Genomic DNA, 13,656 nt, shown 5'->3' on the forward strand with positions numbered 1-13,656 from the left:
AGGGGGCCTAATATGGAGCCTTGGGGAACACCATACTTGATATGAAGTTTTTCAGAATGAGCATTACCAATTTGTACTTGTTGAGTTCTTTCATTCAAATACGATTGAAAAAAAGAAACAGCAGTATTATCAAATCCATAAATTTCAAGTTTTTTACAGAGGATATCATGATCTACTACATCAAAAGCTTTCTTAAAATCCAACAGGACTAGTGCTAAGTTGATATTACCATCATTCATATCCTGTATCCATTTATCTATGATATTGATAAGGGCAGTTTGGCAAGAGTGTTCTTGTCGAAACCCAGACTGTGCTGGGTGTAAAAGATCTAATCTTTTAAGATAGTCAAACAAATGTTTTGAAACATGCTTTTCTAAAAGTTTTGATAAAACTGGAAGTACAGAAATTGGTCTATAATTTGTTGCCATGAATTTTTCACCAGCTTTAAAAACAGGGGTTACTCTTGCATTCTTTAAAACACAGGGAAATGTACTTGTATCTATTATTCTGTTAAAAATGTAAGTTAAAGATGAAGTTATGAAAGGAGCACTCAATTTTAAAATTTTTGGTCCTATGTTATCAGATCCGGTGGATTTATTAATGTCAAGTTTGATCATCTCATTAAATAGACCATTTATTGTGACTGGTGGAATTGAAAATTTTACTTGTTCTGACTTAGTAAATTTCTTTTGTACAAAATTATTTAATTTTGCATAATCATTATTTTTGCTCATACATCTGTCAGTCCTCAGGTTTTCAACACAAGATGTAAAAAACTTATTAAAAACATTACAAATGTCCCTGACATTATTAGTTTTAATACCATCTTCATTTAAAAGTTCAGATATGGCTTTTCTTGTTGGGATGGGTTAAGACTGTGAATACATTTCCACAAATCTTTAGATGCTTTTGAATCTTTTACCATCTTTGAATAAAAATTTCTTTTTGATTCATCGATTATGTGCTTTGTCCTGTTTCGCCAAAATTTGAACTCGGACCACATTTCTAATTTATGGTATTTTTCTCTCATTTTTCTGGCATATGCAATTTCATTATTGAACCATTCAGGTTGTCTGTCTCTTTTTACTCGTTTAGTAACAATTGGTGCATGCTTATCTAGAACTGCATTAAATATGTCATACCACATCTGAATACATGTATTTGGGTGACTTTCATGTTCAATTTTATCAAAAGGTGCAATAGCTAAGTCACTTAGAAAATTAGCCTCATTGAAATTTTTAAAATTTCTGTAAGAAATGGTAGTATGAATATCTTTTTTGATATCATCTTCTTTGTTAAGAATGCTTCTGGCTGCTATTTTTTGTAATTTTAACATTTTTTCCATATTTGAATTACTTGTTTCTGTTCATACTGTACAGCAATAAATTCAAGACAGGAAGTACCGCATTCATTATAAAATATACATAAACCTTTTTGTGGAATATAATGCTTCAATTTATCTAGTAAACCTAGTCTTGTTGAAATTACAGTACATACTTTGTTTATTTGTTGATTCCATGAAAGACAATCATCAATTATAATGCCAAGTAATTTTTCACACATTTAAAAAAAAGCTACACTGTATTCTATCTCCAATGTTTCTTGTATGCTCTGAAGCTGCCTACTGTGAATCAACCAACATAGATTTGGATTTTTTTTAATATTTATAATAATATCATTTAACTATGTATGAAAATAGTAGCTCCAAAACAGACTGTCTTTGTCTACGTACTTTTTATGCGTCAATTTCTCATGTCAGTAAAGAAAGTAATGGCATATCCTTACTGCATACTCGGACCCGGCTAACAAATCTACAGTATGACCGTATTCTGACGACTTTTTTCGGTTCCTTAGCATCTGGCGTCACAATGTAGCGGTGGTGATTGCTTGACGTTACCGTTTTAGAGGATGGCCTGTCCGAATGAAGTACACGATGTTTTGTTTAGTAAAGCTCGAGTTGTGTTGAATAATAATGTCAAGCGTCTTTGGTTTAAGATCAACCCATTCCTAGAAAGGAAAGACACTTTAAAAGGATTTAGTCAACCAGAGCAGTTGAGTAAATTTGTGAAATTATTGCAGTCAAGTGTTGGTTGTGAGCAGTATTTTTCAGACGAATTAACAACATTCCAGGATGTCACCGTAGGTTAGTAAATAATGATCTTGAAATTTTATTATATTCATAAATACTTGAGACGAATTACTGTAAAAAAATATATAGTACAATAAAATTGAGAATGGAAATGGGGAATGTGCCAAAGAGACAACAATCCGACCATAGAGCAGACAACAGCAGAAGGTCACCAACAGGTCTTCAATGCAACGAGAAATTCTCGGACCCGGAGGCGTCCTTCAGCTGGCTCCTTAACAAATAGATACTGGTTCAGTGATAATGAACACCATACTAAACTCCAAATTGTACACAAGAAACTAAAAGTTAAAATAATGCAAGACTAACAAAGGCAAGAGGCTCCTGACTTGGGACAGGCGCAATAATGCGGCGGGGTTAAACATGTTTGTGAGATCTCAACCCTCCCCTATACCTTTAGCCAATGCAGAAAAGTAAACGCATACCAATACGCACATTAAAATTCAGTTCAAGAGAAGTCCGAGTCTGATGTCAGAAGATGTAACCAAAGAAAATAAACAAAATGACAATAATACATAAATAACATCAGACTACTAGCAGTTAACTGACATGCCAGCTCCGGACTTCAATTAAACTGATTGAAAAATTATGTCTTCATCATATGAATATCAGGCACAATCATCCCCGTGAGGGGTTTAGTATCATACCATCATAACATATATGAGGAGAACATAACCCGTGCCATGCCAATAACTGGTTTATTAATAATAAATGTGTTTAGTTCCGATGCAAAGACCCTATAAGTGAATCAATATTAACGCCAAAATACGCAATCTTTAATGACCTGACAACAATATCGTAACTATATCCCTTCTTTTTCAAGTCTATTTAAAGGTTTTGTTAGCTTCTGAGGTGAATACTGACATTTTTGTGCTTTATAAAGAATATTTCCATAAAATATTGGATGTGAAATACCTGAACGTATAAGAAGTCTGCATGTTGAGCTATATTTACGAATGATATATCCTTATACCGATGATAACATTTAGTAAATGTTTTGATACATTACTTTATACTAGACAAGCTACTTCACAATCACTATGGCATTAGATTAATTGATTAATTGTTGGTTGCTTATCGTCCAGTAGAGAATATTTCATACGTATTCAAGACGACATGGCATTGTTATTACTTCTAGGTCGATCAAAATCATTTCTGTATGATAGGCACATCAAAGCAAAAGTCGGGAGATGATCCTCACGTGAAGAACCGTAAATGGTTCATTGAAAGAAAGCCGCCTTCTGTACTGAATGGGGTAAAAATGCTAGATATAACTACCATAACTGTGAAGGAATGAATAAACTGTAAATTTTCTTTTCATGCCAACATCAATAGATATAACAAAGAAGATGTGGTATGATTGCCAATGAGACAACTCTCCGCAAGAGACCTTATGACACAGAAATTAACAACCATAAGTCATCATACGGCCTTCAACAATGGACAAAACCGACACCGCATAGTCAACTATAAAAGGCCCCGAAATGACAGAGTACGTTTCGGCAATAAAGATTCGACAGGTTGTAGGTATTCCTATGAGCACTAATTGTGACCTTTTAATAGCTAACTTAAATTGTTCCTGTATTGTTAAGACGGTGTATGACTGTTCCAGACCGTATGAGTATTTGGACCGTACGCGTACGGTCTGGACCGTATGCGTACTTTTTCAATATACGCATACGGTCGGACCGTACGCGTACGGTCTGACAAATATTAAGAATTTGATAAAGTTTATTAGATACAAATGTATATAACAGATCAACATAACTTATATCTCAAATTGATATAAAAAGTTGAATGGTTATTGAAATAAAAACTTAATATTTTAATTATTTGTAAAAAAACAGGCTTATTTAATCTGTTAATCTCCTGTACTTAGCATATCAGTAATTCATTAATTACAGCCCAGTATGCTCATTGAAATTGAAGTTATCGGAAGTAAACATAATGTGGGAGGACAATTGTTTTAGAATATTTAGGAACTTTACAAAAAATGCATATGCAAAGGAACATGCATGAACAAAACATGTTAATGTTAAAAAATATATGACGTTCCTTGTGGAAGCAAGTGTCATCTTGGGCCAGAGTAACAAAATAGGATTCACGGATATAAAATTAAACAAATATTTAATTTTAATTGTTCGCTTATTCACTTTATCCATCTAATTGTAATAATAACATTTTGTATAACTAAAAATAAAGATTTTGATAAATGTTTGTTAACATTTAACCCATATGATCCAAAAACATGTATGGTCAGCTGGACCGTACGCGTATACTCATACGGTCCGACCGTACGCGTATGGTCGGACCGTACGAGTATACGTATACGGTCCGGACCGTACGCGTACGGTCCAAATACTCATATGGTCTGGAACATGACCAAACGCAGCAAATACCCGTCTAAAAATTTAAATACAGTTGAAAATTATTTAAGGTAATTGACGGAAAACAAATCTTAATTAAACAAAAATTGTTGTCTTTATTATATGGATAGTTCAGATTCACAAGACAAAAACAGACGAATTTTCATCCGGTTTATAAGATGTGTTATCTAGTTGATACGATATTTCTATACATTTATAGTTTCTCCTCTGGACTAGCCCTTAAAAACGGTAAAGCTATACATGGGCTCTCACTCCTGTCGGGCTCCCGTCATATAGAAATGAGAAGATGAAGTATGCATAGCCCATACTATATAGTAAGGCTTTGGCTTAACCAAACGTTGTTCATATACCAAAATCCTGACAGGTAAATACACTGAATAGCAAGAGTTTTTGAAGCTTTTGAAGCCAAAAACATGAATCTTTGTAAGGACCGAAACCATAGACATAAACAAAACAGTCGAAACTTTTTAAGGTCAACATAACCTTAGTGTTGTGACCTTGTAAACCTAACTTTAATGAATTGAAAATGAAACTGTTTTCACATCAGCAGTGATAATATGTGGGGTTCATGGGTGGTAGACAATACCATCAAATACAGCCGAGTTCGGACCTAAATATCATAATAATTTTTTTTTTATCACCGTTACTCCACCAATCTTTATTTTCAACAAATATGAATATCTTTCAAATAATATATGAAATTATTGATTTATCATTTCAATTTTGACGAAATATGTGTTTGTTATTAGGAATTTTCTTGTCAGAAGTAAATAATTTAAAGATATCTTTACACTTAAATCAATTATAAAATGTCAGAACAGACATGATTGCCATTTTCAATTCTTTCATCTTCTTTACCTAACAATGTGCGTGTCAGGTAGTATGAAGTTTATATTTGCATGTTACTTAAACTTAATGACGTAAAGTCTATATCCGTATACAGATGATTTTTATTGTCATATTTCAACGATCGAGAAAGTTATACTACTCAAATTCTTAAATGTATTATGATGAAACCGTTGGTTGTGTATCCTTTTTTTCGTAAGTACATTTTGCTTTAAAGTTTTATTTTCAGGCTTTCTGTAATCGAATCGTGTTCTATCTTTTCGAAATTCATGTGTGCTCCTTTTAAAATCTGTATACATTTTCTGCTTTCATATAGCTGACGACGAGGGTTTGGATGGGGCTTCTTAATTAATTTCAATATTCTTTAAATCTGATGGCATTTTTCTTTATCGTTAAAAATAACCGTTATTCTGTAAAATTCTCATGGAAATGATTTTGCTATTGGAATTTTCCATAATTATAAAGCTGATTTATTTGTGCTGTACATTCTTAATTTCTGTAATCACTTTTGTTTAACTGATTCGTTTATTTTCTAAAGTTACTCTTTATGTCAGTACTTTTGCACTCCCTTATTCTCTATTCTTTATACTTCATGCTCATTCTTTCCAATATTTTTTCTCCATTCTCTAAGCCCATCCCAGAACCCAATGATAAACTCATCATAGATACCAGGATTGAAATGTAACCCCAGTTTAAGCGGATATCGTGGTCAAAATGTTCCATATTTTGAATACATATAATATTTAAGAAAATAACTATCAGATAATAATAGCTACACTATTTAAACTTCAATATCTCTGATTTGATTTTTCAGAAGAGTTCTGGGATTTCCTGTATTCTGACAAATGGTCCCATGGCTGTTCTATACGGATACTTGAAGGTCAACTGTTGGACTACCTCATCACAGCTCTGTATGTCCTAGAGAAGACAAACATCATAGGACATCATAATACATTTGCTTTCGCTAGGAACCAGCGAGAAAGACGAGGCTGTTATAAACTATCCAATGAAGAAAAGGTATTGTTGAAGTTATATGATTTCTAATATGGTAGATTTGTTTAGCAAGGTGAAGAAGAAGGGGACATCATTGATCCATAGAATACGAAGTTGACAAAAAGTTTATTTCCATTAGGTTCACATATAACAATAAAAACATATGCTCTCGGGAGTATCTTATCAATTCGGTTCACATAAAAAATGAAATATTGTATCATGAACTTAGAAAGATTCACCAATTGTTTTATAATTGAACAGAAATGACTAATAATGTTAATCGAGCAGACTTCATTCGATCCCAAATTGACACAGGCACTTGTCTCAGATTTCCCCCCTATATACCTTAATATTAAGGTATAGAGGGAAAAAAATCCTGAGACAAGTGCCTGTGCAAATGGACCTACAAGAAAACGGCTAAAACTATAGACTTTATAGGTTACTGATTTTAAATGCAAATTTGAAACTGTTATCTTAATCTTAAGCTTAGCGAGATTGTTTAAAGAAAACTCTGAAATGTAAAACATCAACAAGAACTAAACTAGATCAACCATATAAGTCAGTACTAATACCAAATAGCGAGTTAATACAATTTACAAAATATTTTTTTTCAGATTCTGTTTTCACTGTGTCTGTTTTATTTTATCAATATCTTCTTATAGGGGTGTACACTGATAGAGGAAACCTTGTTATTAGAATTTACGTATTATGGACGGAAAACAGAGAAGAAGTCTAAAGACAAGCCCTCTTCGCCACGCGAGACAACAACTGATTCCACATTCCACACTATCACAGAGGAGGACGAGGAGGAATCAGACGATTTTGCCACAATGCAAATTCTCTGTTAGTATATATTGATATTTTTTATATAATAAAATCCCATTTTAGAATATGTTTGAAATAAGATTGTCTAAGAGAACATTTTGGTAAAAAGGTTTATTGAATTCTAAATCAAAGGAATCATATTTAGCGTTAGTGCAAAAGTATGTGCCATTCCTTTCGCAAAAGCTGTATTGTTCATTGCTTTGCTTGCTATGTTTGCTTTGTCTGTAGACGTTAGGCCGACCAATCAGCAAAATGTTATGGTTAGTCAATTTTACATCTGTTGCATTTCTCAAAGTTTATTTTGAATTTTCGCTCCGAGAATTTTTTTTTTTTTTCAGACGCAAATTAGATGTGGATTAACGGCAAAATGTATATATGTTTGATTATTTAAAAAAAAAAATCCTTAAAAAGAACAAACACATTTTTAAGAGGGTAATTAGGGATCACCCTGTCCGGTTTTGGTCCATGTACCTCGTCAGGGCAACTCTGTACAATCAATACTGCAATATGTGGAAGTAGTATCTCAATAGTATATCCTTTTGCGAACTCACTCACAGTTCTAGATTTGATATTCTTTGTTATAATTATAGAATTTAGATGCACATCACCAAGGTGGTGTGTCGCATATTGAATGTGTCCTTTTACACAGTTCTAGTTTTGAACTATAGAAATTAGATGCACATCACCAAGGTGGTGTGTCGCATATTGAATGTGTCCTTTTACACAGTTCTAGTTTTGATCTTATTGGTTAAACTTATTAGATTTATATGCACATCATCAAGGTGGTGTGTCGCATATTGGATTTGGCCTTTTACAATCACCCTACCTTTTGAATTTCAGTGGAAGTTGATCTATTTTGCGATTTAACTTTTTTCGACTCCAGTCTATAAGCAATATAGTAGCCAGTCGGATAAGGTTGGTTTTAGTTTTGAGAATCTGTATCATATTCTTATGACTGAGGTTCATTAGGCCATACTATTTTTTCGTATTGCATGTTTCTTTTAAATGCCATATGGTGACTGCCTGTCACTCGGTAGGGCTTTACACCATCCTATATCGGCGGTATGTGGTGGATAGTTGTCTTGTTGGTCATCATAACACATCTCCTTATTTTGTATTGTCATTGGCGAAAAGCTAGGAAGGGCAGCTCAAAAGCTCAAAATAGGGTTTTCATGTTTATATGAAAGAAAGAAACACACAATAACATTTCAAATGTATTTGATTTTCATAGAGGACATGCTAGTTTAGTAAACATTTATATATATATATATATATTGGTTTTTTTTCACATCTTTCACATTTTATTTCTTTTATTAGCTCGGTCAAGGAAAAGGAAGCAGAGTATATTCCATTACAATTTCGACCCATATTCATCACACTCCTTCAAAAGAAATTCTATGTTTGTATCATCTGAAAACAAAGAGGAAATGAACGATATTTCTAGACGGTTAGAGTACATGGTAAAAACTGGCTGTGTAAAGAATGACCCAGATGATATAAAAAATACTATTAGGAACTGGAATGACCAGGAATCTCGAAATAATGGAGACAGCAGGTCAGAAAAAAGTACAACTGGTAATGCATCGGACAAACCAAATGTAGAAATCATACCACAGATCCCACGTGATGACCCGAAGTCCAATCAAAGCAGTCCGGATAATGAATATAAAATGAAAGCAAGAGTGCGCAACTTGGCAAAATTTGGCTGTACTGAAAATGATGTGTTTGGTGATGGGTTAGATGTGCAGGTGGTAGATGATGTCAAAACTTTGGAAACCTTCGACACTGGCCAAGAATTCTATTTAGGAGAAAATATAACAAAAGCTCTAACAGAAGATTTGAATGTTGAAGATAAGCTAAGATCGAAACTCAAAGACAAACAGAAAATGCGCGAGGAGAAAAAAGCCATAGAAGTAGACTGGAAGAAGCACCATCAGGGTTTGCCGAAGTACAAAGAAATAGATTTTAGCCTATACGCAAATACGAAAAGAGTCCTAAGAATACCACCGCGAGTTCCAACATTTGAAGAATTTCTACATATCCTAGAAGAAGAAGAAAAGTACGATCCAAGATTTCGACGAGCTAAACAAATGTCCAAGAAGGTAGCAAAACGTTACAATATCCAAAGGGAGGCATTAAAAAGTAAAAGATCTAATCAAACATTAGCAGAAGAGACGAACCCGGAAGATGACAACAAATTGCCGCCAATTGGTATAAAACAAGGGCAATTAAAATATAGGCAAAATACCATAGGATTTGCTGAAGAAGTAGGTGGCGTGACAGACTCAAAAGCGTGCGAAAGATGGGTAATAGATCAACAACAAGGGTTAAGAAAAAGGTCGCCGAGCAGACGCTTTACTGCATTTTCGGATGAAGATGAACGAGAAAGGTCTGTTTCTTTTGAATATGAGTCAACATTATATGATTTTGATTTGCTCAGACGAGGATCGTCTGTTGAATCTGACATCCCTCTAGTTTTTCTGACTTCTGCGTCAGGAACACTCACAGAACTTCTCCATGAAGAAGAGGCGGAAACTGTTGAAAATATAACTCCTCAAAAAAACGAGACAAAAACGACCATTTCTACACTTTCATCTCCATTAATAGTAAAAAATAAGTTAATGACTAAAAAAAAGTCAATAAAAGAAACGAAATCTAAGAAGCCATCCCCTTTGAAAAAAACTCTTCCAAAGAAATTGGAAGTCCCATCTCCTGAAACTGAAACAGACGAAGAACCAGAAAAGGAATTTTTTGATACTAAAAAGCTGAATTTAAAATACAGTTTCGAAAGGTTAAGAGGGAAACAAATCAAAAAGAAGGAACCGTCATTCATTGAAGTACTAAAAAAATACTACAAAATTCAAAAAGTGGTAAACAAATTCACATCACAAAAGAAAGGTGGTAGAAGGAGGGGTATATTTGCGCGGTTAATGAAGTTACCTATGGAAGAACACAAAGAAGATTTACCACCAATTGGAACATTAAAGAAGTTTGATTTTTTAAATCACAAAGCTCCACCATTGAACCAGGGAGAAAACGTTTCGTTTGCTACAGTATCAATGCTCGATTTCACAGCAAAAGTTCTTAAAGCTTTAGATGACTTTGTTGTCAGGAAGGAACAGGTAGTTTCGGATTATTATTCCAAGACTTCTATGACCATCACGTTTACCAGAAAATCTGTTTTCAAGATGAAACAAGATTGATTTCAAACTTTATGGTCGGAAACCCGAAATAGATATTTAGGAGAAAAAAATATAATTATATTGTATTCGTTTTTTAAGTGATATACAAATATTTTTATTAAATTGAATTAAAGTTTTGTTTTCATATTTATGTACAAGCATACCATGCTTCCTAAACTATGTGCCGTTATTTTTTCTTGTTAAAGTTAGATGGCGTCCTGTTGTGCGTTTTGAGTGTATGTTTTAGTTTTACGACATTTGGTCTAGATATGCAGAAAGAGGATGATTGTGCTCAAGTAAAACTGGTTTAACCACATTGAATGTTGTGCCTGTGACTGTGATCAAGTAAAACTGTTTTAACCACACCAAATGTAGTGCTAGTGATTGTGCTCAAGTAAAACCGGTTTATCAACATCAAATGTTGTGCTTGTGAGTGATCAAGTAAAACTGGTTTAACCACCTCAAATGACGTGTATATGAGTGAGCTCAAGTAAAACTGGTTTAACCACACCAAATGTTGTGCTTGTGTTTGTACTCAAGTAAAACTGGTTTATCAACATCAAATGTTGTGCTTGTGACTGTTCGAGTAAAACTTGTTTAACCACATCAAATGTTGTGCTGAAGTAAAACTAGTTTAACCACATCAAATGTGTGTTTGTGAGTGTGCTCAAGTAAAACTGTTTTAACCCCATGAATTGTTATGCTTGTGAATGTGCTAAAGTGAAACTGGTTTAATCATATCGAATGTTGGGCTTGTGAGTGTGCTCAAGGAAAACTGTTTTAACCACATGAAGTGTTTGGCTTGTGATTTTGCTTAAGTAAAACTGGTTTATTCGCATCAAATATTGCACCTGTGAGATTACTGAAGTATAACCGGTTTAATACCATCAAATATTATGCTTGTGAGTGTGCTCAAATAAAACTGGTTTAACCACATCAAATGTTGTGCTTGACAATATGCTCAAATAAAACTGGTTTAACCACATCAAATGTTGTGCTTGTGAATGTGCTGTAAAACTGGTTTAACCACATCAAATGATGTGCTTGTGAGTGTACTAAAGTAAATCTAGTTTATCCACATGAAATGTTGTGTTCAGTGGCGGATCCAAAAGGGGGGGGGGGGGTCCGGGGGTTGGAACCCCCTTTTTTTTTTGGCTGATCGATGCATTTGAATGGGAGCATATAGTAGGAACCCCCTTTACTCTGTGTTGGGAACCCCCTTTTTAAAATGGCTGGATCCGCCACTGTGTGTTTGTGCGATGTGCTCAAGTAAAACTGGTTTAACCACATCAAATGGTGTGCTCAAGTTAAACTAGTTTATAAACATCAAATGTTGTGCTTGTGAATGTGCTTAAGTAAAACTGGTTTAACCACATCAAATGTTGTGCTTGTGAGTGTGCTCAAGTAAAACTAATTTATCCACATGAAATGTTGTGTTTGTGTGATGTGCTCAAGTAAAACTGGTTTATCCTCATCAAATGTTGTGCTTGTGGGAGTTGCTCAAGAAAAACTGGTTTAACAACATCAAAAGTTGTGCTTGTGAGATTGCTCAAATAAAACTAGTTTAACCACATCAAATGGTGTGCTTGTGCGATTTGCTCAAGTAAAACTGGTTTATCCTCATCAAATATTGGGCTTGTGAGTGTGCTAAAGTAAAACTTGTTTAACCACATCAAATGTTGTGCTCAAGTAAAACTTGTTTAACCACATCAAATGTTGTGCTGAAGTAAAACTGGTTAACCACATGAAATGTTGTGTTTGCGAGTGTGCTCAAGTAAAACTGTTTAAACCACATGAAATGTTGTGCTTGTGAATGTGCTGAAGTGAAACTGGTTTAACCATATTAACTGTTGGGCTTGTGAGTGTGCTCAAAGATAACTGTTTAACCACATGAAGTGTTGGGCTTGTGATTGTGCTAAAGTAAAACTGGTTTATTCACATCAAATGTTACACCTGTGAGATTACTGAAGTATAACCAGTTTAACACCATCAAATGTTATGCTTGTGCTCAAATAAAAAACCGGTTTAACCACATCAAATGTTGAGTTTGTGAGTGTGCTCAAGTAAAACTGTTTTAACCACATGAAAAGTGGTGTTTGTGAGTGTGCTCATGTAAAACTGTTTTATCCACATCAAATGTTGAGCTGTAAGTTTGTTCAAGTGAAACAGGTTTATTCGCATCAAATGTTGCACCTGTGAGATTACTGAAGTATAACCATTAACCATATCAAATGTTGGGCTTGTGAGTGTGATAAAGTAAAACTGGTTTAACCACTTCAAATGTTGTGCTTGTAAGTGCGCTCAAGTAAAACTGGTTCAACCACATCAAATGTTGTGCTTGTGAGTGTGCTCAAGTTAAACTAGTTTAAAAACATCAAATGCTGTGCTTGTGAATGTGCTTAAGTTAAACTGGTTTAACCACATCAAATGTTGTGCTTGTGAGTGTGTTCAAGTTAAACTAGTTTATAAACATCAAATATTGTGCTTGTGAACGTGCTTAAGTAAAACTGGTTTAACAACATCAAATATTGTGCTTGTGAATGTGCTTAAGTAAAACTGGTTTAACCACATCAAATGTTGTGCTAAAGTAAAACTTGTTTAACCACATCAAATGTTGTGCTGAAGTAAAACTGGTTAACTACATGAAATGTTGTGAGTGTGCTCAAGTAAAACTGTTTTAACCACATGAAATGTTGTGCTTGTGAATGTGCTGCAGTGAAACTGGTTTAACCATATCAAATGTTGGGCTTGCGAGTGTGCTCAAAGATAACTGTTTAACCACATGAAGTGTTGGGCTTGTGATTGTGCTAAAGTAAAACTGGTTTATTCACATCAAATGTTATACCTGTGAGATTACTGAAGTGTAACCAGTTTAACACCATCAAATGTTATGCTTGTGCTCAAATAAAACTGGTTTAACCACATCAAATGTTGGGTTTGTGAGTTTGCTCAAGTAAAACTGTTTTAACCACATGAAATGTGGTGTTTGTGAATGTGTCCATGTAAAACTGTTTTATCCACATCAAATGTTGAGCTGTGAGTTTGTTCAAGTGAAACAGGTTTATTCGTATCAAATATTACACCTGTGAGATTACTGAAGTATAACCAGTTTAACATCAAATGTTGCACTTGTTAATGTGCTGAAGTAAACCTGGTTTAACCACATCAAATAATGGGCTTGTGAGATTGATAAAGTAAAACTGGTTTATCAACATGATATGTTGTGCTTGTGAGTGTGCTCATGTGAAACTGGTTAAACCATATCAAATGTTGGGCT

The 13,656-nt window shown here is 34.2% G+C and overlaps 1 protein-coding gene across 2 annotated transcripts; it reads left to right on the top strand.

Moving 5' to 3' along the window:
• Positions 1-1,872: 1,872 nt before the first annotated feature.
• Positions 1,873-10,516, top strand: LOC143046002 (uncharacterized). Of its 2 annotated transcripts, none has more exons than XM_076218924.1 (4): positions 1,873-2,143; positions 6,194-6,396; positions 7,035-7,215; positions 8,515-10,516. In XM_076218924.1, the coding sequence occupies exons 1-4, from the start codon at positions 1,909-1,911 to the stop codon at positions 10,398-10,400; spliced, it is 2,505 nt and encodes an 834-aa protein (XP_076075039.1). In that variant the 5' UTR covers positions 1,873-1,908; the 3' UTR covers positions 10,401-10,516. The 2 variants fall into 2 exon arrangements, with proteins under 2 accessions (XP_076075039.1, XP_076075040.1); XM_076218925.1 differs by lacking the exon at positions 1,873-2,143 and adding an exon at positions 5,461-5,574.
• The last annotated feature ends 3,140 nt before the right edge of the window (positions 10,517-13,656 follow it).

This window comes from Mytilus galloprovincialis, chromosome 9 (assembly GCF_965363235.1).
Source record: "Mytilus galloprovincialis chromosome 9, xbMytGall1.hap1.1, whole genome shotgun sequence".
NCBI lineage: Eukaryota > Metazoa > Mollusca > Bivalvia > Mytilida > Mytilidae > Mytilus > Mytilus galloprovincialis.

What these genes read in the sequence shown, in the direction of transcription:
- LOC143046002 (XM_076218924.1), top strand. Translation starts at nt 1,909, where the DNA reads ATGGCCTGTCCGAATGAAGTACACGATGTTTTGTTTAGTAAAGCTCGA. An exon ending in AACTATCCAATGAAGAAAAG is followed by an intron (nt 6,397 to 7,034) that starts GTATTGTTGAAG and finishes ATCTTCTTATAG; the next exon opens with GGGTGTACACTGATAGAGGA. An exon ending in TGCCACAATGCAAATTCTCT is followed by an intron (nt 7,216 to 8,514) that starts GTTAGTATATAT and finishes TTCTTTTATTAG; the next exon opens with CTCGGTCAAGGAAAAGGAAG.